The 25,646-nt window shown below is 46.2% G+C and overlaps 1 protein-coding gene across 2 annotated transcripts in view; it reads right to left on the bottom strand.

Moving 5' to 3' along the window:
* Nucleotides 1-25,646, bottom strand: part of RILPL1 (Rab interacting lysosomal protein like 1) — an 83,264-nt gene that overhangs the window by 5,585 nt on the left and 52,033 nt on the right. The window contains exon 7 of one of the 2 annotated variants that reach the window (XM_075322767.1): nt 9,673-9,760. The exons of the other annotated variant lie outside the window; for it this stretch is intronic. Coding sequence (XP_075178882.1) covers nt 9,673-9,760 — 88 coding nt within the window. The remainder of the gene's footprint in view (nt 1-9,672; nt 9,761-25,646) is intronic. 2 annotated transcript variants of the gene reach the window in all.

The following is a 25,646-nucleotide window of genomic DNA, read 5'->3' as shown; positions in this document are numbered from 1 at the left end:
GCACTAAACAAAAAGGCAATTAAAAAAAACGTGAGACTTCCGGTTCCGGTCCTGGCTGCGGTGGAGGCTTGAGGGAGAAGCTCCTGCCACCCCCTGGAAAAACCAGTCAGAAAGAAGCCCCACGCCTCCGGGAACAAGACAAAAATCACTCAGCAGGAAAGCGGAGGCCAGCAGTGATGGATCGCTACCTGCTGAGAAGCGCTGGCTGCAGTGAAGGATCCGGGAGGAATGGCGACGCTGCGGCTGGGAGAGATGTGAATGCACTGATCATGGCGCCGGCAAGCATGTCGGGGGCGGAGCCAGAGGTGCAGGGGAGAGACGAGACGGATCCATGCTGGAAAGGCAGAGTAATGGAGGACACGGCTGAGGAGACAGAGGAATCCGGAGCTGGAGAGAGGTGGATGCAGGGGCCAGAGGAGGGCAGCTCACAGTGGGAGGATGAGGGAGACATGGAGGGTGGGCTGAGAGAGGAGGAGGTCGGCGATATGGAGGGGGGCAGTGGAGGACCAGGAGGGCCGGAGGAAGATGCATGCCAGCAGAGGAGGGAGAGAGGAGGCAAATGGGGGCAATCTCATTACAGGAGGAGATCATCCTCTGCCATTCCTGGTAAAGGAAGTAAAAAACAGCAAGACACACTTCCATCTCAGCCCTATAAGGCGACAGAGGGAGGCAGAGGCTCCACACTAACAAGAAGGTCTATGAAAACAGCACCACCTGCTGGTCACAATAAGCAAGTACAAGAGATACATGTGGACTATAAAAAATTGGCAATAGAAGTGACATCTCATCTATCTAAGGAGATAAAAATAGCCATAGAGGCAGCCATACAATCTTCACTAGCCGCCATGCAGAAGCAATTGACTGATCACTCAAATAGACTGACAGAAACAGAGCAGAGAATCTCTAATTCTGAGGAGGCAATCTCGACCATGCAAGATCAAATAGCAACTTTAATAAAATCTAATGAATACCTGAAAGACAAGGCAGAGGACCTAGAAAACAGATCGAGACGAAATAATCTACGTATTGTGGGGCTGCCAGAATCGGTATCATTGGGGCAGCTAGACAACATCTGCGAGGTGGATCTACCACAGGCGTTGGGTATAAAAGCGAAATTCAGAGTGGAAAGGGCCCACAGAGTGGGACCATTGAGGCAACAAGAGATGAGCAAAGGAGAGGGACAAAGTCCAAGCAGTAAATACCCGCCAAGAGCCAGACAGGTGATAGTCAAATACCTCGACTACAAGCACAAAGAAGAAATATTGAAGGCCTTTAGAGAACGTAAACGGCCCCTACAATACCAAGGAAATAGACTGCTGATCTTTGGGGACTATTCGGTTGATGTATCCAAGCGGAGGAAGGACTTCAGCAAGCTGTGCACATTTCTGTACAACAAAAGAGTAAAATGCCAACTACTTTACCCAGCCATACTAAAAGGTCAGGAACTCCAATGGAACATTCTCATATTATAAAGACCACAAGGAAGCGGAAAACATCCTTATGTCAGATCACGACAGAAGTCGGGCAGAGCCTCTGGAGAGGAGATCTAATGAAGGAGGAAATTACAGAAAAGGCTCCTCTACAGGTTCAGGAAGAGGGGACGGACAACACAGCAGGCAAACACACCCTGAGACCAACGGAGAGGGGAATCGGAGTCCAGCACAGCAACCTAGCCCCAGACCGGACTTCAGGGAGCAGCACCCTTGAGAGCCACCAAGTCACGTGATGACTCTTGAACTGATTTTTACTGGCTTTTCTCTGAACCCCTTGACCAAGGAGGGGGAGCGGGCCGAGGGGGGGGGGGGGTCGGTGTGAGAGGGACGGAGAGGGAACCAATCGTTTTTCCTACCTTCGGTGACGGGGGAGAGGAGAGGATGAGAGGTCCTTTTTCTGCTTCCTCTCTCTCTTCTCCTTCCTCTTCTTCTTTTTCTTTTCCTTCTTCTTCTACCTTCTTCTTCTCCTTCTGCTTTTCTTTCTCCTTATACTTCTTCTCCTCCCCCCCTTTTTTTTTTTTCTTTTCCTCCTCCTCTCTTTTTCCTCCCCTTTCTCTTCCTCTTTTTCTCTCTTCTTCTCTCTCTTTTTCTTCTCTTCTCTCCTCTTCTTCTTCTCCTCTCTCTTCTTCTTCCTCTTCTTCTCTTTCCCCTTCTTTTTCTCCCCTCTTCCTCTTTTCTCTCTCTCTCCTTCCCCTTCTCCTCTCTCTTCTTTTTCTCCTCTCTTTTTCTTCTGCTCTTTCCCCTGTTTTGTCCTCCTCTTCTTCTTCGTCTCTCTTTTCTTCCTCACCTTTCTCTTTTTCCTCTTCACTCTCTTCTTTTTCTCTCTTTTCTGGGCTCTGCTTCTCTCTCTCTGGATTTTCTTTCAGATCTCAATACAGTGGATCCGAACGGGTTGAAAGGAAGGTCCCACAAAATCAGGACTAAGCCAGCGGAAGAACTCTCGCTAAAGTTCTACTATATATGACATATTGTTTTATTCCTTGCATAATACCTAAGGTTGTTGTGCGATACTCGGGGGAAAGAAACATAGAATTTGTTTATCAGGGGGGTGATTAGGGAGACTCATAATTTGGCCAGGAAGAAGGGAAGTCACTAACATGGCAAAAAGAGCCGAAAGTCCCTTTAAAGGGAAAACCTGTTTGGTAGTTATAGGATTTATATTTTTCATATGTTGTATAGGGGTTTATTTTAGAGTTGGGGAAAAGAAATGCCATTCTGTAGGAACCACTTGTGAGTGCATTGTTGACAGTCGTGTCTCTCTTACAGTCGAGGTCTTGAAGGGCAGTATCACCAAGAGCAAACCATTTAGACAAACATGGTGCAACTAATAACGTGGAATGTTAAGGGCCTTAGATCACCTAACAAGCGAGCAATGATATTAAGACACTTGAAAAGACTAAAAACTGATATTGCGCTTCTACAAGAAACTCACTTAGGGAGGGAAGATTTTTTCCGCATGAAAAAATACTGGGTGGGTTCAGTATATGGGGCAGCGGCACAGGGAAGGAAGGCGGGCACAATGATTTTGATAAACAAACAGCTTAGCCATGAAGTGGTGGCTCAGGAAGAGGATGATCAAGGAAGATGGCAGCATTTAACAATTACCAGCCCAGCGGGAACACTCAGTATATATAATGTGTATGGCCCAAACTCGAAACAGAATCAGTTCCATGACACCATAAAATCCATAATTCTCTCAGATAGGGAAACTAACATCATAGTGGCGGGGGACTTTAATGCAGTGCCAGACTCAGCGGAGGACAGAAGCAAGGGAGAGGGTGTGGTGGGACAAGGGGACAAGGGCTCAGCCCACAGAGAGGTTTCGTTGGAGGATGTAGGACTAAAAGACATTTGGAGAGTAACTCACCCACATGACCGAGAGTACACGCACTTCTCTCACCCACATAACAGTTGGTCTCGTATAGATCAGATTTGGTTGTCTTTGGAATTGGAAAATGGTGTGCAGAACTGCATGATTGAGAGTATGGTGATCTCAGATCACAGTCCGGTGAGAGTGGGTCTTAGAGAGAAATTCAAGAGAGGATCAGACATTATATGGAGATTCCCGTCGTTTCTCCTAAGACAGGACAATTTTCACAAGATAATAAAGGAATGGTGGGAAGAGTTCTCAGAAAATAATAAGGAACATAGGGCGACGCCAGTATTATTCTGGGAAACGGCGAAAGCGGTCTTGAGAGGACGCTTGGTGGGGTATGCGGCCATGGTTAAACGAAAGACGAACGTGAAATACAATTTTCACAGCGAGGCAGTGCGACTAGCGTATACCAACTATCTGACAGACAGGTCTATCACGGCAAAAGATAGGTGGATGGCGGCCAAGAGAGACTTTGACGAGTGGGCAAAAAAAAAGGAACAACTATTCTGGTCACATAAAGAGGCGGATCTTCATAGATTTGGGAATAAGGCGGGGAGGATGTTGGCAAATTTAGCAAGGGGCAACAGAAAGATGATGGTAATCTCTAAAATGAAAATAAAGGGTGGAGGGGTGACATCGGATCCCAAGGAAATTAATAAGGTCTTGGAAGAATATTACAGAAAGTTGTACGGGCCAGGACATAACGACATGACTGAGGAGGCGGAGTGGCTAAGGCAAGCCCAATTATCTAGCTTAACGGAGGAGGAACTGGAAGTCTTAAACGCAGATATCACAGAGGAGGAGGTTTCAAAAACAATTGGGGAACTTAGTACTGATAAGGCTCCAGGGCCCGATGGTTTCAACAGCGAATTTTACAAAGTCCTCAAGGATCTGATTTCTCCGGATCTAACTTCAGTCTTTAACGCAATTCTGGGGGGAACAGAAATCCCTAAAAATGCCAATATAGCATACATTAAATTAATACCCAAGGGAAACAAGGACCTGGACGACCCTTCGAGTTATCGGCCCATCTCGCTCATCAACCAGGACTTAAAAATAATGTCTAAAATCATGGCGGACAGATTGGCCACGGTCTTACCTAGGTTAATTTCAGAACATCAGGTAGGGTTCATAAAAGGGAGAAATGCGGTGACCAACATTAGGAAGACGATTCTAGTGGTAGACGCAGTGAGATTGGGGCGCACGAAGGGGGGGGGTAAGTCCTGCATTAGTCACACTCGACGCCGAGAAAGCGTTCGACAATGTTAACTGGAGCTGGTTAGACAAGGTGATGGAGGCCGCGGGGATCATAGGTAAGATGAGACTCTATATTAACAGTCTATATGCCAACTCAGGAGCAAGGATCCACACCCCGGGTTTTTTGTCCGACGTGTTCCCCCTGAAGAAAGGGACGAGACAAGGATGCCCGCTATCCCCATTGTTATTTAACCTGGCAATTGAACCCCTATCAAGAGTGCTGCAGGGTCATAAAAGTTTTAAAGGGATCAACATAAGGGGTACAGAAATGAAGATAGCGCTTTTTGCTGATGACGTGATTCTATTCATGGGGGATCCTGGTGCGGACCTGCCCCGGACACTTAGCATGATAGAAAAATTTGGCACCTTTTCAGGTTTTAAATTAAATAAAAAGAAATGTGAGTTGCTATTCCTGGGCAGGGACCAAGGGCCAGCTGGGGGTATGTTAAGCGATGGGCATGTGAATGGAATTCCGGTAGCACAAACATCAGTCAAATACCTGGGAGTACATGTAGGAAGGTCGGTGCAATCAATTTATAAAATGAACTATGGTCCACTGATCAGAAAAATCATAAATCAATTGAAGGGCTGGAAGGGACTACCCCTGCCATTACTGGCAAGATGTCACCTCATAAAAATGATGAGCTTCCCTAGACTGCTGTATCCCTTCCAAACGATTCCATTATTGTTAACACTAAGGGATGTCAACAGACTCAACTCAGCGTATGCAGATTTTATTTGGAGGGGAAGGAAACCCAGAATAAAGCTGCGCACGCTGATGAAGTCTGTGGAGGAGGGAGGGATACATTTTCCGGACGTCAGAGGGTATAACATTGTGTGCATCATGAGACACGTGATCGATTGGCTGAGAGGAACTAGTAGGCACTCGGATTATGGTATGGAACTCAAGTACGTTGAGCCATGGGATCTGACGTCTATTCTTCACTCCCCATTGTCCAAGGTTGAAGGTCACATAAGAAACTCCATTATATTCCGAGACACCATGTTGGCCTGGAGATTGGTAAGACGGAAATTGGGACTTTCATGGAAGGTATCAAAATACCTAAATCCTTGGGCATCACCAAACTTCCCCCAGGGGAGAGAGAATAGACTATTCCTCAAATGGAAAGAGAAGGGCGTTAGGAGAATGACAGATGTAATGAATGTGGAAGAGAGAAGGTGGATGACAGGTCGGGAAGTGCTTGATAAATACAACCTCAATGGCTTCCACATTATTCAGTACGAACAATTGAAACATGGAATAATGAGAGAGCTGGGTGAGATTGGTAGGGAACTGAACAAGAGTATGATTGACGAGCTTATGGAAGGCGATGTAACAAATTTGAATGTCTCTCGAATATACCGAACATTTAGAGGTGTGCTAATATCCCGGGAAGATAGTCGTACACTTTTAGCATGGAAAAAACAACTGAAAGGGCAAGAAGTGGTGGAGGTCATATTGAAAGGATGGGTTCAGATGCGGAAACAAGTCACCAATGAGAGCTGGAGAGACACCCAATTTAGGATATTACACAGGGCAGTTTTGGGTTTCAACATACCGGGCAGGGAGGCACGGTGTCCTAAGTGCCATAAAGAAAAAACAGACATGCTACATGGCCTGTGGGAATGCAGGATGATAAAGAGGTTCTGGAATCAAGTCGGAACACTAGCCCAGACAACATGGAAAATTTCCTGCAAACCAGAGCTAATGGTGTGGATTTTTCACTTCTTTGAGGGCGGAGTGAGAGGGGGTCTGAATTCTCGGGACAAAAAGACATTTGCAATCATACATGATATAGCTATGATAGCTAAAAGGTGCATCCTAAAGCATTGGATACAGGAGGAGGCTCCATCCACAGGGGAAGTCATCGGGGAATTACATAATCTTTTGAGGATGGAGAAACTAGAAGCAGAAAGGGACAAAGACAATAAGACTACCAAATTTTTTAGTAGGTGGAAAACTTTTATTGAAGTTTATCTTAAACAGGAAGAAATAGATCATTTAGTGGCACCTTTTAGGAATACGGAGTGGTACCTTCTGAGTGAAATCCAGGGCAGCTTGGGAAAATTGAGGATTACTTAGCGGGGACTAAGGTGAAGGACAAGGGTAAGATGGTATGACATGACCAAGGCACGGCGTCAACAGTAGAAATATTAAAGAGTGGCACAGGGACTTAAGGGTTTGTTTCATGTAAGTTAAGTTTGGATTCTATAATTTTGACTTATTTTATGTCAATGTACCTGATAATACTTCGTATGATACGATATTGTGTAGAATATGTAAAATCAATAAAAACTGTTTGGAAGAAAAAAAACGTGAGGCATTTGCCAAGTCCCACAGCCTGCTAAACAGATGGATGCTGGAAAAGTGGCAGAAGGTGGATTTCTCTGATGAATCTTCAGTTGAATTACACCACAGCCGCCGCAAATACTGCAGGAGACCTACTGGAGCCCCTATGGATCCAGAAAACAGTTAAGTTTGGTGGTGGAAAGATCATGGTCTGGGGTTACATTCAGTATGGGGGGTGTGCGAAACATTTGCAAGGTGGAAGGCAATAGCCTAAAATATTAAGAAGTATGAGCTACCGCTTACATTCCCAATCATAAAAAGGGGTCAGATTCTGCAGCAGGATAGTGCTCCATCTCATACATCCATCTCTACAACAAATTTCCTCCTAGCAAAGAAGATCAAGGTGCTCAAGGACTGGCCAGCCCAGTCACCAGACATGAACATCGTGGAGCATGTTTGGCATAGGATGAAAGAGGAAGCTTAGAAGACAAAACCAAAGAATCTAAATGAAGTCTGGGAGGCATGTAAGACTGCATTCTTTGCTATTCCTGATTTCTTCATCAATAAATTGTATAAATCATTGTTGAACCGCATGGAAGCAGTCCTTCAAGCTCATGGAAGTCACACAAAATATTAAATATGGCTCTAATAGCACCACAACTTCATTCACCAATGTTATGCAACATATCTTTGTATTAGAAGTTAATTTGTTTGAATTTCACATTACGTTCTGTGGGCGAGAAAACTTTTGTCTTGCCAAAATCTGACCTGTGTTTATTAAATGATCAATATTTCAGCTTTGTAGCAACTTTATAACCTAAACCAAATTTGGGAGGGTTTCAGCTTTCTAAAGAGTAATTTATAAAACCAATTGATGAATTTAAAGTCCGGTTATAAGCTTTTATTTACATAACATGGATAAGCGACAGAACTTCTGTCAGGGACGGTAATCGGTAGCAGGGTTACAGAAAGCAGAGGACTAGGAAGCATGAGGCAGTTAGTCCTGTAGTGATAATCTCCTGATTTTATTTAAACCGCAATACACAGCTCAGTAAGTGACACATCGCTGTAATCAGCTTCTCTATCCCCACATTATGTTGCTTTTAGATTAGATAATATAAACCTTATGACAGATTCCCTGTGAAGAACATGGATATCATATGCATGGTTAACGTTTTTCAAAATATGAATATAAGTGTAAAAGTTAAAACCCACAACAAAGCCTATAAAAGTCGTTGCTTTACTTTGGAGCAGCAATATAAGTTAACTAAAGAGATATCATCTACATAAATCAATAGTGTGAAGGGACAGATATATTACAAATACATGACTCTGGCTAGTACAAAGTAAAATATTGGTTAAATGAGATCTGTAAAGTTAAGATCTGGCATCAATCCAAGTGGTAAGTTAAGCATGCAGTTAGACAGTGCCACACTACAGCACATGCACAGTGCACGCACCACCGCACGGCAGTCAAGGTAGTATCAAGTATTACATAGGTGTACAGAAAATCTTATCTCCAAATGTTCTTTTCTTACACTCCTCAATCAACCACCATTTTATCCAATGTCTTTTTAGACTTATTATATCCTATTAAGGAATAACGTAAATAATATTCTGCAGATTGGTCCGATACCAGGGGGAAGCTCCCCGAGTGCAAGGAAGATCCATTGCTACTATTGATTATCCAGGGTTGGGAATAATAATACACTTCACTGCAATCAACAAAACAAAAAAAAAAAAAAAAAAAAAAAAAAGAAGAAGGTTGTACACTGTACACTACACGTGGCTTAACCATGGCGGCGTGAAGAAGTCCCTCATAGGAGCTCCTCGGACCCAGACGGCAATCACGCTTTACCCACCGGATGAACTGCAGAAGATGTCCAGGAGTAAGGCTGCAGTGGCCCTGAACACCCCCCCTGCCTCCCGAAGCAGCAGTGCAGTGGTCTCCTGGATTTTTCAAGGTGGGCGACAATCTACAAAATCCAGGCTGGGCTCAGCAATGGCGCCTGCAGCAGCACAGCGGAGACAGGAGAGCAGGATGCCGTGGGAGATGCAACGGGCAGAGGAGCTGCTGTGGAGATGGTGGTTCTCGACACCCAGGAGACTGTCCCTCCGGCCTCAGTATTCCCAATGGAGACTGTCCCTCCGGCCTCAGTATTCCCAATTCAAGCTTTGTCCAGACCTGCAGGTATGGGCCCCGGCGGGCGGGCACTACGTGGGAGGCAGGAGGATAATGGCGGTGCTGAGCCTCTGGAGCACCAGACAGCTCAGGGCAACAGACTGTGCTGAAGGAGAGAGGGGGCGTCACACACCTGGGAACAGCCTGAATGACTCTGAGGTCACAGATACTCTTAGGGGGACCTCGACTGTGAGGTCAGAGGCATATGAACCAGACAGGCTCCGGAGGCAGAATGGCACCCGGGCCCTGCAAAGTCTTAATACCACCATGACTCAGGCAGATACCCGTCGCATACAAGAGCTACTCACAGCCCTCCCGGCTAAAAGTACAATATACCTTTATATTCTTGTTAGCGGTTATAATCGTAACTGGTTTAGTGGCCGTCCTTTCCCTGAATCTGTGAGAGGACACTGGCTGGCTATTCTGATTGGCAGCCGGATGCATGATTCTCATTTCAACAATCCCACAATCAGCCAATCAGAATGGCGGCAGATTTAACACATGATAGCAGCACACCCACTCCATGCACAAAAAGTGACAAGCGCAATACAAAGGCAATGAAAACGGGTCCTACAAGAGAGATAAGCCTGCTGATTGGCTGCAATGTGGGATCATCTGCAATCAATCCAGCTGCTACCATGGGCATTATGGCTGTAAACATCCTGATGGAAACAGACACAGACAGCAAAAACAAAATATCATTATAGTACATTAAGCATCATAATAATAATAAAAAATAATATGTAATACAAATGGTATAACACACGTATGAGCTGTGAGGGAATAATACTACCTACAAAAGAGCAGATCCACCTACATTCACATTTGTTATGGTAACAATATCCTGACATTGGACCACTAGTGAAAGGTAGTGCACTTTAGTATACAGCGGGAGCATTTCAAGTCCTAGGCGAAGATCACATGTCCAGTAACCATCCATTAGAATGTTAACAAAAAAGTTATACAGAAACTTTTTGGCAGGCTAAAACCGATTTCAAACAGGATCATGGGGAGGAAGCACACCAGAAACGTGCTGATGCATATGCCACTATAGCGGTTTTCTTGTGCGTGTTTGATGTCTCGTGTACTTGAATTTATCAAGAAATAAAGAAGAAATTGTTTATTTGAGCTGGACCTTCCTATTTTATTCATCAGATTTACATACTTATAACTACCAGACTATACATTAAGGAATGAATGGCTCAGCCATATGTAATTTATGTGCAATTAAATATGTTCACACTCAGCGTCTTTGTGGCTGTTTTTTCCCCCCTTTTTTTGGTGAAGAAGGTGGTTTTAAAGAAGGAGCAAAATAAACCAAATTTCTAAAGTCTTAAGCGGGCGTCACACGGGATGATTTATTGTGCGATCGCATAAGCGATCGTACCCGCCCCCGTCGTTTGTGCGTCACGGGCAATTAGTTGCCCATGGCGCACAAAGTAGTTTAACCGCTGTCACACATACTTACCTGCCGGACGACCTCGCTGTGGGCGGCGAACATCCACTTCCTGAAGTGGGATGGACGTTCGGCGTCACAGCGACGTCACACAGCGGTCGGCCAATAGAAGCGGAGGGGCGGAGATGAGCGGGATGTAACTTCCCGCCCACCTCCTTCCTTCCGCATTGCCGGCGGGACGCAGGTAAGCTGTGTTCATCGTTCCCCGGGTGTCTCAAGGAGCGACGTGTGCTGCCCCGGGAACGATGAACAACCTGCGCAAATAAGAATAAACGATTTTTAAAAAAAATGAGCGACAAGTACACGATCCACGATTTTTAACAGATTAGTGATCGTTTGGAGTCGCACATAGGCGTCACACGAGAAGACGTCGTGAACGATGCTGGATGTGCGTCACGAAAACCGTGACCCCGACGACATCACACGATGGATCGTCTCGTGTGACGCCAGCATTATTCACACTATTTTTTGAGCGAATTTTCGTTTTTTTGGGGTTTTTTTTTCAGGACATGTTAAGAGCACTGTCTCAGGATGTGCTTCAGAATGTCGGAGACCAGGGAAATCTGCAGAGATGAGTTGGGGATGTGAAAAACCCTCCTGGCATTTGACCAAATAGAGATGAAAGAGATAAGAATGATTCCAATCAAAAAACACTTCACCTGTGGGGTTTCTGGATGTAAGAAGGGAATTTTGTTACTTACCGTAAATTCCTTTTCTTCTAGCTCTTATTGGGAGACCCAGACGATTGGGTGTATAGCACTGCCTCCGGAGGCCACACAAAGCAATTACACTAAAAAGTGTAAGGCCCCTCCCCTTCTGGCTATACACCCCCAGTGGGATCACTGGCTCACCAGTTTTAGTGCAAAAGCAAGAAGGAGGAAAGCCAATAACTGGTTTAAACAAATTCTCTCCGAGTAACATCGGAGAACTGAAAACCGTTCAACATGAACAACATGTGTACCCGCAAACAAACCAACAATCCCGAAGGACAACAGGGCGGGTGCTGGGTCTCCCAATAAGAGCTAGAAGAAAAGGAATTTACGGTAAGTAACAAAATTCCCTTCTTCTTCGTCGCTCTATTGGGAGACCCAGACGATTGGGACGTCCAAAAGCTGTCCCTGGGTGGGTAAAGAAATACCTCATGTTAGAGCTGCAAGACAGCCCTCCCCTACGGGGAGGTAACTGCCGTCTGCAGGACTCTTCTACCTAGGCTGGCGTCCGCCGAAGCATAGGTATGCACCTGATAATGTTTGGTGAAAGTGTGCAGACTCGACCAGGTAGCTGCCTGGCACACCTGTTGAGCCGTAGCCTGGTGTCGTAATGCCCAGGATGCACCCACGGCTCTGGTAGAATGGGCCTTCAGCCCTGATGGAACCGGAAGCCCAGCAGAACGGTAGGCTTCAAGAATTGGTTCTTTGATCCATCGAGCCAGGGTGGCTTTAGAAGCCTGCGACCCTTTGCGCTTACCAGCGACAAGGACAAAGAGTGCATCCGAACGGCGCAAGGGCGCCGTGCGGGAAATGTAGATTCTGAGTGCTCTCACCAGATCTAACAAATGTAAATCCTTCTCATACCGATGAACTGCATGAGGACAAAACGAAGGCAAAGAGATATCCTGATTAAGATGAAAAGAGGATACCACCTTCGGGAGAAACTCCTGAATAGGACGCAGCACAACCTTGTCCTGGTGGAAGACCAGGAAGGGAGCCTTGGATGATAGTGCTGCCAGCTCAGACACTCTCCGAAGAGATGTGATCGCTACCAGAAAAGCCACTTTCTGTGATAGTCTAGAAAGTGAAACCTCCTTCAGAGGCTCGAAGGGCGGCTTCTGGAGGGCAACTAGTACCCTGTTCAGATCCCATGGATCTAACGGCCGCTTGTACGGGGGTACGATATGACAAACCCCCTGTAGGAACGTGCGCACCTTAGGAAGGCGTGCCAAACGCCTCTGAAAAAAGACGGATAGCGCCGAGACCTGACCTTTAAGGGAGCCGAGCGACAAACCTTTTTCTAACCCAGATTGCAGGAAAGAAAGAAAGGTAGGCAATGCAAATGGCCAGGGAGACACTCCCTGAGCAGAGCACCAGGATAAAAATATCCTCCACGTTCTGTGGTAGATCTTAGCGGACGTGGGCTTCCTAGCCTGTCTCATGGTGGCAACGACACCTTGGGACAATCCTGAAGACGTTAGGATCCAGGACTCAATGGCCACACAGTCAGGTTCAGGGCCGCAGAATTCCGATGGAAAAACGGCCCTTGGGACAGTAAGTCTGGTCGGTGTGGGAGTGCCCACGGTTGGCCGACCGTGAGCTGCCACAGATCCGGATACCACGCCCTCCTCGGCCAGTCTGGGGCGACAAGTATGACGCGGCTGCAATCGGATCTGATCTTGCGTAGCACTCTGGGCAAGAGTGCCAGAGGTGGAAACACATAAGGGAGCCGGAACTGCGACCAATCTTGCACTAGGGCGTCTGCCGCCAGCGCTCTTTGATCGCGAGACCGTGCCATGAAGGTTGGGACCTTGTTGTTGTGCCGTGACGCCATTAGGTCGACGTCCGGCACCCCCCAGCGGCGACAGATTTCCTGAAACACGTCTGGGTGAAGGGACCATTCCCCTGCGTCCATGCCCTGGCGACTGAGGAAGTCTGCTTCCCAGTTTTCTACGCCGGGGATGTGAACCGCGGATATGGTGGAGGCCGTGGCTTCCACCCACATCAGAATCCGCCGGACTTCCTGGAAGGCTTGCCGACTGCGTGTTCCCCCTTGGTGGTTGATGTATGCCACCGCTGTGGAGTTGTCCGACTGAATTCGGATCTGCCTTCCTTCCAGCCACTGCTGGAAGGCTAGTAGGGCAAGATACACTGCTCTGATTTCCAGAACATTGATCTGAAGGGTGGACTCCTGCTGAGACCACGTACCCTGAGCTCTGTGGTGGAGAAAGACTGCTCCCCACCCTGACAGACTCGCATCTGTCGTGACCACCGCCCAAGACGGTGGTAGGAAGGATCTTCCCTGTGATAATGAGGTGGGAAGAAGCCACCACTGCAGAGAGTCTTTGGCCGTCTGGGAAAGGGAGACTTTCCTGTCCAGGGATGTTGACTTCCCGTCCCATTGGCGGAGAATGTCCCATTGAAGTGGACGCAGATGAAACTGCGCAAACGGAACCGCCTCTATTGCCGCCACCATCTTCCGGAGGAAGTGCATGAGGCGTCTTAAGGAGTGCGGCTGACTTTGAAGGAGAGCCTGCACCCCAGTCTGTAGAGACCGCTGCTTGTCCAGCGGAAGCTTCACTATCGCTGATAGAGTATGAAACTCCATGCCAAGATACGTTAGTGATTGGGTCGGTGACAGATTTGACTTTGGGAAGTTGATGATCCACCCGAACGCCTGGAGAGTCTCCAGTGCAACATTCAGGCTGAGTTGGCATGCCTCTTGAGAGGGTGCCTTGACCAGTAGATCGTCCAAGTAAGGGATCACAGAGTGTCCGTGAGAGTGCAAGACTGCTACCACTGCCGCCATGATCTTGGTGAACACCCGAGGGGCTGTCGCCAGACCAAATGGCAGAGCTACGAACTGAAGATGGTCGTCTCCTATCACGAAGCGTAGAAAGCATTGGTGCTCTGTAGCAATCGGCACGTGGAGATAAGCATCTTTGATGTCTATTGATGCTAGGAAATCTCCTTGAGACATTGAGGCAATGACTGAGCGGAGGGATTCCATCCGGAACCGCCTGGCGTTCACATGCTTGTTGAGCAGTTTTAGGTCCAGAACAGGACGGAAGGAGCCGTCCTTTTTTGGAACCACAAAGAGATTGGAGTAAAATCCTCGCCCCCGTTCTTGAGGGGGGACAGGGATCACGACTCCTTCTGCTCTTAGAGAGTCCACCGCCTGCAGCAGGGCATCTGCTCGGTTGGGGTGTGGGGAGGTTCTGAAGAACCGAAGTGGAGGCCGAGAACTGAACTCGATTCTGTACCCGTGAGACAGAATGTCTGTTACCCACCGGTCTTTGACCTGTGACAGCCAAATGTCGCAAAAGCGGGAGAGGCTGCCACCGACTGAGGATGCGGAGGGAGGAGGCCGAAAGTCATGAGGTAGCCGCTTTGGAAGCGGTTCCTCCATTTGTTTTCCTGGGGCGTGAGTGAGCCCGCCAGGAATCTGAGCTCCCTTGTTCTTTCTGAGTCCTTTTGGACGAGGAGAATTGGGCCTTGCCCGAGCCTCGAAAGGACCGAAACCTCGACTGCCACTTTTTCTGTTGAGGTTTACTTGCTCTGGGCTGTGGTAAGGAAGAGTCCTTACCCTTGGACTGTTTTATGATTTCAGCCAATGGCTCACCAAACAGTCTGTCTCTAGATAATGGCAAGCTGGTTAAGCATTTTTTGGAACCAGCATCTGCTTTCCAGTCCTTTAACCACAAGGCTCTGCGCAAAACCACAGAATTGGCGGACGCCATAGCGGTACGGCTCGTAGATTCTAGGACAGCATTGATAGCATAGGTCGCAAACGCAGACATTTGCGAAGTTAGGGACGCCACTTGCGGCACTGCTGGATGTATGAAAGCATCCACCTGTGCTAAACCAGCTGAAATAGCTTGGAGTGCCCACACGGCCGCGAATGCTGGAGCAAACGACGCGCCGATAGATTCATAGACAGATTTCAACCAAAGGTCCATCTGTCTGTCGTTGGCATCTTTAAGTGAAGCGCCATCCTCTACTGCGACTATGGATCTAGCCGCAAGCTTGGAAATTGGGGGATCCACCTTTGGACACTGGGTCCAGCGTTTGGCCACCTCAGAGGGAAAAGGATAACGGGTATCCTTAGAACGTTTAGAGAAACGCTTGTCTGGATGAGCGTCGTGTTTCTGGATCGATTCTCTGAAGTCAGAGTGGTCCAAAAAAGCACTTAATTTACGCTTGGGATATAGGAAATGGAACTTCTCCTGCTGTGCAGCTGCCTCCTCTGCAGAAGGGGCTGGGGGAGAAATATCCAACAGCCTATTAATTGCCGATATAAGGTCATCAACCATGGCGTCACCATCAGGGGCATCCAGATTGAGAGGGGCCTCAGGATTAGACTCCTGGTCACCGTCCTCAGTCTCATCACAGAGAGACTCTTGTCGCTGAGACCCTGAACAGTGTGAAGACGTGGAGGGTCTTTCCCAGCGAGCTCGCTTAGGCTGCCTGGGACTGTCATCTGAGTCAGAGACTTCCGCCTGTGATGCTTGAGACCCCCCTGAAGTACGGATTAGTTCCAACTGAGGGGGACCGGAGAGCATAGACACAGCAGTGTCCATGGTCTGAGCAACTGGCCTGGACTGCAAGGTCTCCAGGATTTTTGCCATAGTCACAGACATTTTATCAGCAAAAACTGCAAAGTCTGTCCCCGTCACCGGGGCAGGGTTCACAGGCGCCTCTGCCTGGGCTACCACCACAATAGGCTCTGGCTGACGAAGTGCCACTGGGACTGAACATTGCACACAATGAGAGTCGTTGGAGCCTGCTGGTAGATTAGCCCCACATGCAGTACAAACAGTGTACACAGCCTGTGCCTTGGCACCCTTGCGTTTTGCGGATGACATGTTGCTGCCTCCTCAGAGCAGTACAGGGTGTCCAGCCAAGAAGCGACCTTACAGTGCACTATATAAATATATATATATATATATATATATATGGTACCAAGAAAAAAGTACACTAATATAACACTGAGGCACTAGAGGGGCCAGCACTACTGTGCTGCTTACCGCCCGCTTAGGAGCGGTGTGTGGACGCCAGAAATCCCTCTAGTCTGGGTCTCCCAGAGCCTGCTGCCTTTCCCCAGCCAGACCGCATGTGTAATGGCTGCCGGCGTCCTTGTGGAGAGGGGGGGCGGGCCCTGGGCGTACACCGACGAAGAGCGGGAAGTCTGCTTCCCCCTGTGCCTAGTGAGAGGGCTGGAGCATGTAAATAAAGCTCCAGCCCTCGGCGCTGTTAATTGAGCAGCGTCTCTCCCCTACCCTGATTGACAGGGTGGGGGCGGGAACGAAGCGGCACTAGGCCGCAGAAGCCGGGGGCTAAAGTTAGAAGCGCCGCCGCCGTAAAAGCGCGGTCGGCGCAAAGTCCCCGGCGCACTACAAGTCGCAGCTGCGCCGCCGCGGTCGGCGCAGTAGTTCCCAACATGAAACGTCACTCAGCAAAGCTGCAGTGACCTAACCCCGGCGCACAGCGCTACTGTCCCCGGCGCACTATAACGCTCAGCAAGCCTGAGAGTGTCCGTGCCTGCCGGGGACACAGAGTACCTGAAAGTTGCAGGGCCTTGTCCCTGAACGGCACTCCCGCTCCAAATCCAGCAGGTTCTATGGGTCTGTGGATGGAGCCCGGCCCCAGGGCTTGGGGGCCGGCAAGATCCCACTTCCACAGAGCCCTCCAGGGGATGTGGAAGGAAAACAGCATGTGGGCTCCAGCCTCTGTACCAGCAATAGGTACCTCAACCTTACAAGCACCACCGCGGGTGAGAAGGGAGCATGCTGGGGGCCCCATATGGGCCCTCTTTTCTTCCATCCGATATAGCCAGCAGCTACTGCTGACTACAAACAGTGGAGCTATGCGTGGATGTCTGACCTCCTTCGCACAAAGCAGAAAACTGGTGAGCCAGTGATCCCACTGGGGGTGTATAGCCAGAAGGGGAGGGGCCTTACACTTTTTAGTGTAATTGCTTTGTGTGGCCTCCGGAGGCAGTGCTATACACCCAATCGTCTGGGTCTCCCAATAGAGCGACGAAGAAAGGTTTATTTGTGATACTGTCTGCAGCTCATCAGTACTGTGGTTCCAGTATGGTCCACAGCGTGATGATGGCTAATAACTCCTAGCATCTCCTTACCATTATTAGGGACATACTGGGAATTCTATTTTCATGCTATTCAAGTGCAATGTCAGGTCAGCCCAATATAAACTTTCTTCACAGTATTAAGTTTTATTCTTGTAGTCAAAGTACTGAAGGTGGTTCTGATGATAAATACAAAAAGAAAATCACCATTACACAAATACAGCACTAGAACCATCTGTAGTACAAGAATACTACAGTACAAGAATACTGCAGAACAAACACAATCAGTTTTGTTGCAAGCTGTATTTTTGTCTAATAACAAAAAGGTAAACCCCATCAGACGTAACCCTTTTACTATAAAAAGGGTTCTAATTGGTTTCTGTTTCACTCAGGCAAAGATAAAACCTGGGACTCTGCTATTATAAATACAAAATTTTCCATCATACATTTTTTTTTATCCTATATGAAAAGTTTGTATACAAGGCAGAGCCATCATAAGAGGATAGCCAGTGTCCAGCATTGTTATTGTTATATAGCACACATCGTTCTCTATACATGTCTGCTAGAGGTATTTTACGTATTCCTAGCTGAGATCAATCATATGCCCATCTCCTAACCTCAAAATAACTATTTATTTAGTAGGGTTTTCCAAAAAGATGCACTGATCTAGCATCTTGTCCTGTCCTCCATGGCAGAAAGACCATGGCAGGCTTCACTTCTGTAGTCGGCATTCTCAGTGTCAAAGTCGCTAGACTAATAAGCGTCCAAGTTGACAGCTGTAGAAGTCAAGACTGTTTTACTCCATCTGCCATGATGGAACGGACTGGATGCTGGGGTTTGTTGTTTTTTGGTTTTTTTTTTGGAGTCATGGTCTGTGAGAATATAACTGGATGCCTCACCAGAGTGGCAAATTTTTCTGCTTAAAAGGGAACCTGTCAGGTCCCATATGCGTTCTGACTTACAAGCAGTGTGATATGTGGCCAAGAAACCTCTTCCTACCATCCCTGTGTTGTAATATTGTGTAATATGAATGTAGAATAAAAAAAAAGTATTACCACTTACGTGTTCCCTATGTAAATGATTAGAGGGTCTAGTCTCCTGGGCATCACATTGCCTCGCCCCCTGGGTGTTTGCATGCTTTGTGTGGTATCACACCCCTGTGGGCGTGATACCATGGATTTACATGGGCGACGTTACTGTCAGCTCCTGGAGATCTCACGCGTGCGCACTTCTCATTCGCGCAGCCTTCTTATCTGGGTGTTTACTTGCCGGCTTCAGACGTGCTATGCACATGATCGGAATCGCAGGAGTCTTCTGATCATGCGCAGTGCGCTTGTGAAACAGACAAGCAAACACCCAGATAAGAAGGCTGCGGGAATGGTAAGGGCACACGCGCGGGATCTCCAGGAGCCGACTGACCTCGCTCATGTAAATCCATGGTATCACGCCCACAGGGGCGTGATACCACAGAATGCATGCAAACGGTTGCAGGGCGAAGCGACACCCAGAGGACTAGACCCTCTGCTTATTTACATAGGGAACAAGTTATAAAACTTTTTTTTTATAAATTCATATTACAACACCGGGATGGGTAGGAAGGGATTTCTAGGCCACACATCACCCTGCTTGTAGGTTAGAGGACATATGGGACCTGACAGATTCCCTTTAACTCCATTTTTTTTACCCATCTGGTCCTTTTTCACATTGTCAATAGATATTGAAGTCCATAGAAACAAGCAATCCAGACGTCCTATTTTTGCCATAAACTGTATAGATATCTTCTAATCTCACACATTTCTTTTAATGCAGATTTCTTATCTTAGGGTGGAAGACATTACTCCCATATTGCTGCTGCGTATATACTGTGGGGATGGAAATTAAAAAAAAAAAAAAAAAAAGGAAAAAAGAAAAATCACACGTGTGCCACAGTTCTCTCTCTAGGGCCACCATCAATTTAGGTTTCTCTCCCTCTTCTATGGACGAGCAATGACTTTGGGACCTGCATGGTTATTGGAGAAAAGTAAAGAAGTTGCAGTTGAATAACACTTTTACACATAATTGTGTAAAACTGTTAGGAGGACGTGACAAATGATGACACACTGATGAGACATCAGGATCATGCAGTTTCAGAACATGCTCAATGACTGGAAACCATGAGGAAGTAATGGAGAGCCTTGTTACCTGGAAAATGCGATCATAGAGAGGAAACAGACAAGCCATGATGTGACAATAAGCAAATAACTGTATATTGTGTGGAACTCATCACTACAAAAAATGAGAACAACTTCACATTATATCAGACATATTTTAGGAAATGTTAACGTTTACTAGTTTCAGTGGTATACAGTATTAGAAAAGGATAGGAGGCTAAAACAGCAAAATATGGATCAGTACATATTAATCCTGCTGAATGAGGTCTTAACAGGAGAATATTTCATTTGCTTCCTATGTTAGTACCACATAATATGGACATTGTAGATTTATGGTAACCTGGTAGACCTCATGTTCTGAACTATAGTGGCATGCAATGGATGCGTAGGGTGAATGACATCTAAATAATGGAAGATCTCGTCTCTCGAGGGAAAGAAAAACATTGCTTTGATTTACACATGGAAATACTTGGTCAAGTTGATCTCTCTCTGGGGAGTTTATTTTACCATAGAAATAAGAATCATTGGACCGGACAAACCAAGACAGATTATGAGGTGTTCTGAATCCTTTATACTATCTAACTCTTAAGCCAAATTCCAACATCCATAAAACACAGTCCAAGTGCTGATATACAGACTGACCGTTGGTCTCACCACTCAAACTCAACAGCTTTATACATGAGGCTGCCGTTTTGGGGTAAGGCTGCTTTCACACCTCCGGTTTTTGCTATGCGGCACAATCCGGCACTTTGCAGGAAAAACGAAACCGTTTTTTTTTTCTGCCGATTGCGTTTTTCCTGCATAGACTTTAATTAGTGCCGCATTGTGCCGCATGACCTTGCGTTCCGTCCGTTTTTTGAAGCATGCAGCAGATTTAGCCGATGCGGCGGCCGGATGGAACGTTGCCTGGCACTTTTTTTGTGCGGCAAAAAAACCCCGCATCGCACCGCATCCGGCCGATGCGGTGCTTTTTTCAATGCATCCCTATGGATGCCGTATGCGGCGCCATGCGGCAAAAACCGCATCCGGCCGCCGCATGCGGTTCATTCCACTGCGCATGCTCAGTAGCATGCCGCAAGCGGCAAAAAACGGACGGGCCGCATGTAAAAAACTTATGCAAAGGATGCAGTTTTTCACCGCATCCCTTGCATAGGTTTCACAGCCGGATTGAGCCTCACGGCTCAAACCGGATGTGTGAAAGCAGCCTAAGGAGATCCACAAATCAGCCGGTGCATAATGGTCCATACTCTGTTCAAGGGAAAAACCTCTTTATGGCCAAATTCCAACTTCCATGAAGCAAGAAGTAAGTTAATTTTAAATCAATAGATCTTAAAATTAAAAACAAAAGAAGTTCCACAATTGGATGTGTTAAATAAAATAAAAATAATGTTCCTGTGCTTAGATAAATGTTATAAATGTGTCCCTGCTATGTACTGTGTAATGGATGTGTCTGACCGTACTGTATAGAAGCATGGTCTGATCATACCACATATCCTGGGCGGGGAAGACTTAAACAAAAAGATAAAGACATTACAGAATGGGATCACAAATTATTCTCCCTTTGGTGGGAAGACATTAACCAAGAAAAAAAAACAAACAAAAAAAACAAACAAACCCCACAGGTAAAGAAATGCTACCTCACAAAAAGAATCAGCTGTAATACCATGCTGTAATCTCTTTATAGTCTTGAGTCCTCTCCGGCCCAGGAGATGTGGTATGATCAGACCATGTCCCTGTACGGTCAGACACGCCCATTACACAGTACATTGCAGAGGCACATTTACAAGATTATCACAGCACAGATTTTTTTTTTTTAAATATATGCACCTCCAATTGTGGAAATTATTATTATTCCAAGATCTATTGATTACAATCATCTTTAAAAACTAACTTGGAAAAACCTACTTAGGAGGTACCTTTTTGACATTATGCCTGCCCCATGTATCTCAGCTTTCCTGCCTTACTGCCATCTCTAGTTCTTCTTTGAGCCAGCCATCATAAAAAAAAAATAAAAAAAAAAATTAAAAAAAATATGGTGAGCAGGCCCTAAAAGGATAGGACTATTTAAGAAGGAAATCATACTTTCATGTTACTTTTCAGGACTAGCAGTTCTATATGTATAATTTGAGGAATAACACTATATGGACTTGTATCCTAAACTTTCATAAGTTTCCCCCTATGTAGGCTCTATTCCTAACTGTGCTGGTGGGAGGACTCTAGCTACCATGATCTCTGCCATGCACAGCACACACAGAGGGATTCCCGTTCTTCATTCATTTTGTTTAACACACACTAGCAAGCAGCAGCAGCATGAAAGACAATACAGCAATCAGAGCAGCTGTGGAGTGAGGTAAAAGACTTGTTAGAAAGCTCAGCATGATCTTTCTGCATCTCGGTCTGCTTGTTTCTTTCCCTGCTCCTCTCACCCTCTCCATAGAGTATAATGGTCTGCGTCACATGACACCACAATGAGCTGGCAGCTCAAATCACTTCACTGAGACAAGATAGACTACGTTTTTTCAGAGTTTATGTTCGGGTGGAAAGGCAGAAGTGACTAATATGTCATATCAGCGAATTCTCCTTTTCCCATTTATCAAAGTTGCTTATATTCACCTGAACTATTAATTTACGGAAAGTTTGTTGAAAGTAGAGTTCCCATTTAAGCATCAAGAACATTAGCATTGTTTTTGGTTCATCTGTGTTTCTTAGCACTCGTTCTCTGCATGTAGGGTTAGACTATATACAGTGAAGTCCAGAAATATTTGAACAATGGCAGAATCTTCACGACTTTGGCTTTGCATGCCACCATTTTTTTTTTTTTTTATTTATAACAAAACAACTGAGATGCAATTAAAGTACAGACTTTCAGGTTTAATAAAAAGGAGTTGAATAAATATATGCTGTGAAACGTTTAGAAATCGCAGCCATTCTTCTACAAATCCTCCTCATTTCAGGGGCTCAAGTAAATTAGCCAAATTTACTTAACAAGAAATAAAATACTTTGAAGAGAATCCTTTACAGACAATAACTGCTTGAAGTGTTGAAGCCATGGACGTCACCAAACGCTAGGTTTCCACCTTTGTGATGCTTTGCCGGCTTTTACTTCAGCTGACTTCAGTTATTAGGGTATGTGCGCACGTTGCTTTTTACCTGCTTTTTACCTGCTTTTTTGCTGCTTTTTCTTCTGCGCTGTTTAATGCCAAAATGGATGTGTTCTTCTATTCAAGCAAAGTCTATGGGAATTTGGGTTTCTTGTTCACACTATGTTGTTCAAAATGCAGCCTTTTTGTGGCAGAACTTTGGTCAAAAACTCAGCTTTGCAGTGCAAAACCCAAATGGCAAAAACAATTGACATGTTGCTTCTTTGAAAAGCTGAGTTTTTGACCAAAGTTCTGCCACAAAAAGGCAGCATTTTGAACAACATAGTGTGAACAAGAAACCCAAATTCCCATAGACTTTGCTTGAATAGAAGAACACATCCATTTTGGCATTAAACAGCGCAGAAGAAAAAGCTGCAAAAAAGCAGGTAAAAAGCAGGTAAAAAGCAACGTGCGCACATACCCTTACTTGTGACTTTCTCTGCCTTAAGTTTTGTCTTAAAGAGGACCAACCAACCAGGATTTTGCAATATGAACTAAAGACACTGCCATACAGGCACCAAGATTCTACAACAGGTATTCCTGGATTCAGCAGGATCAGATGCTTGGTTGTGGAAGTATCTTCAATCAAAGAGCAGTGAATTTCTGCAACTTTGATTAAAGAGTGCAATGGGGGCGGCCTTTGTAGGTTAGATCCTCGCTGTAAAGTCCTCCTCCAGCGTCCTCTACGATGTGCTCCCTTTTCTTTATTTCAATATTGCGCTGCAGAAAACAGCAATGGCAGAATCTAGCTTTTAATGAAGACAGAATTACTGTGTCAATGTGCATTGCTGTTGTTGGCGGCACGATATTCAAATAAAGAAAAGTGGGCACGACCCGACCCACAAAGGCCCGCCCCCGTTGCACTCGTCAAAGTACAGTGCATTTCTGCAACTTTGATTAAAGATTTCTGCAACCAAGCATCCAATCTTTCTACAACAGGTATGCCTGGATTCAGCATGTTAGTGCCTGTATAGCACTGCATTTAGTTCATATTGCAAAATCATGGTGATTGGTCCTCTTTAAGAAACCGATCGGGTTGAGGTCTGGTGTTTGACTCAACCATTGCAGAATATTCCACTTCCATGCTTAAAAAAAAAAAAAAAAATCCTGTGTTGCTTCTGTAGTAAGATTTGGGTCATTGTCCATCTGTACTGTGAGGTGCCGTCAAATGAACCTTGCTGCATTTGGTTGAATTTGAGCAGAAAGTATAGCCCTACACATGTCAGAATTAATCCGCTTCTGCTTTTGTCTTCAGTCACATCATCAATAAACACTAACGACCCACTGCCATTGGAAAACATGCCCGGCCATCACGCTGCCTTCACCATGTGTTAGAAGATGTGGTGTGTTTTGGATCATGAGCCGTTCCAAGCCTTCTCCATAATTTCTTCTTCTTCCCAGAATTCTGGTACAGGTTGAAGTTAGTTACATCTGTTCTAAAGAAGCCACCCAGTTCTGGAAAAGCATTCTTTGATGTTTTTTTTTCTTGGCACAGTCTAATCTGGCCTATTTTTAAAACAGATTAATGGTTTGCACCTCGTATTCTGCCATTTCTCTGACAGTGTTTCTCTTCCATTGAAAGCTCCTTTGACTGCATGTTGTGGGTTCACAAACAGCTTTCAAATGCAAATGCCACCACTGAAATCAGCTCCAGACCTCTTACCTGCTTAAAGGGAACCTGTCACCAGATTTTTCCCTATTAAAATCTAAAAGAATCACCTTCTGCAGCTCCTTGGCTGCATTCTATGAAGGTGCACCTTGGCCCTGACTCCCCTTCCAGACCCCAAAAATAACTTTAGAAAACTTGGCCCTTAGGTATGCTAATTACCTTGGTTGGCCAGATGTGTGGGCTCATTTTTTGCTCCTTTATCCCCCTCCTGCCGCTGATCGCCATTCTCCTTCCTTGATTGACGGGATGATGTCATTCTCCTCGTCGCATTTTCAAATCTTTTGCCTGTGCAGTTAGGTCGGCTTGCGCAGGCGCAGTTTGCTCTGCCATAACGCGGGCAGAGCAGTACACATAGCTGCCCTAGCTCGCACCGGTGAGCTAAGTGCGCAGGCGTGACCTCTTTTTTCCTCTGCTCCGTGCCGAGGAAGAATGAAAGTGAAACTTCATAGCAGCAGGCGTCATCACATGACCTTGTGCTACGATGGCAACCACCGAACGTCACGTGATCACTCACGTGACGTCCGGAGGGGGCGGCGGTAAGTAAAAAACATGGCCGCGCGCATATAGATCTCGCTGCCAGACTTTGGCAGCGAGATGTAAGGGGTTAATGTTCCAGGTGGAATGCGATTCCACTCGGAACATGTAGGCACACATGTCAGCTGTTGAAAACAGCTGATATGTGTGCCGATCCACGCCGCCTGCCCGCGGCAGGGGGCGGGGCTTACGGGACACGATCCATGACGGAAAGATCCGTCCATGGTCGTGAAGGGGTTAATAGGGAAAAATCTGGTGACAGGTTCCCTTTAATTCATGTGGGATTATTTTTCAAGAGAATTAGCCCTGAAGCCCAATAAAGAGCTTATAAAATTGTGAGATTAGAAAAGAGATAATTGTCTAATATATTTTAGTCCCCTGAAACATAGGCAGCCACTTTTAAAAGGGAATCTGTCACAAGGTATTTGCTACCACATCCGAGAGCAGCATAATAACAGAGACCCTGATTCCAGCGATGTGTCACTTACTGAGCTGTATGCTGTCATTTTGATAATCAATATTTTCTCTGCTGCAGATCTAGCAGTAAGGACTCTTTCACACGTCTGTGCAAAACACAAACGTTTTGCATGGTCCATGGTGAAGCTGCATACGTGTGTGTGTTCTACCTGTGTGGTCACTGTGCGATCTGCATAACATAGCACACGGACAGCATGAGCTGGTATACTTACCTGTCCCCGGCTGTTACTTCTGGGTCCATGGTGAGTGCAGTGAATATGCAATGAGCGGCCCTGGAAGCAACAGCAGAGGCAGAGACAGCAGCTCTGGAGGCAAGAAAATATA

This window comes from Anomaloglossus baeobatrachus, chromosome 1 (assembly GCF_048569485.1).
Source record: "Anomaloglossus baeobatrachus isolate aAnoBae1 chromosome 1, aAnoBae1.hap1, whole genome shotgun sequence".
Lineage (NCBI taxonomy): Eukaryota > Metazoa > Chordata > Amphibia > Anura > Aromobatidae > Anomaloglossus > Anomaloglossus baeobatrachus.
This window is presented reverse-complemented; position numbering and strand designations above follow the sequence as displayed.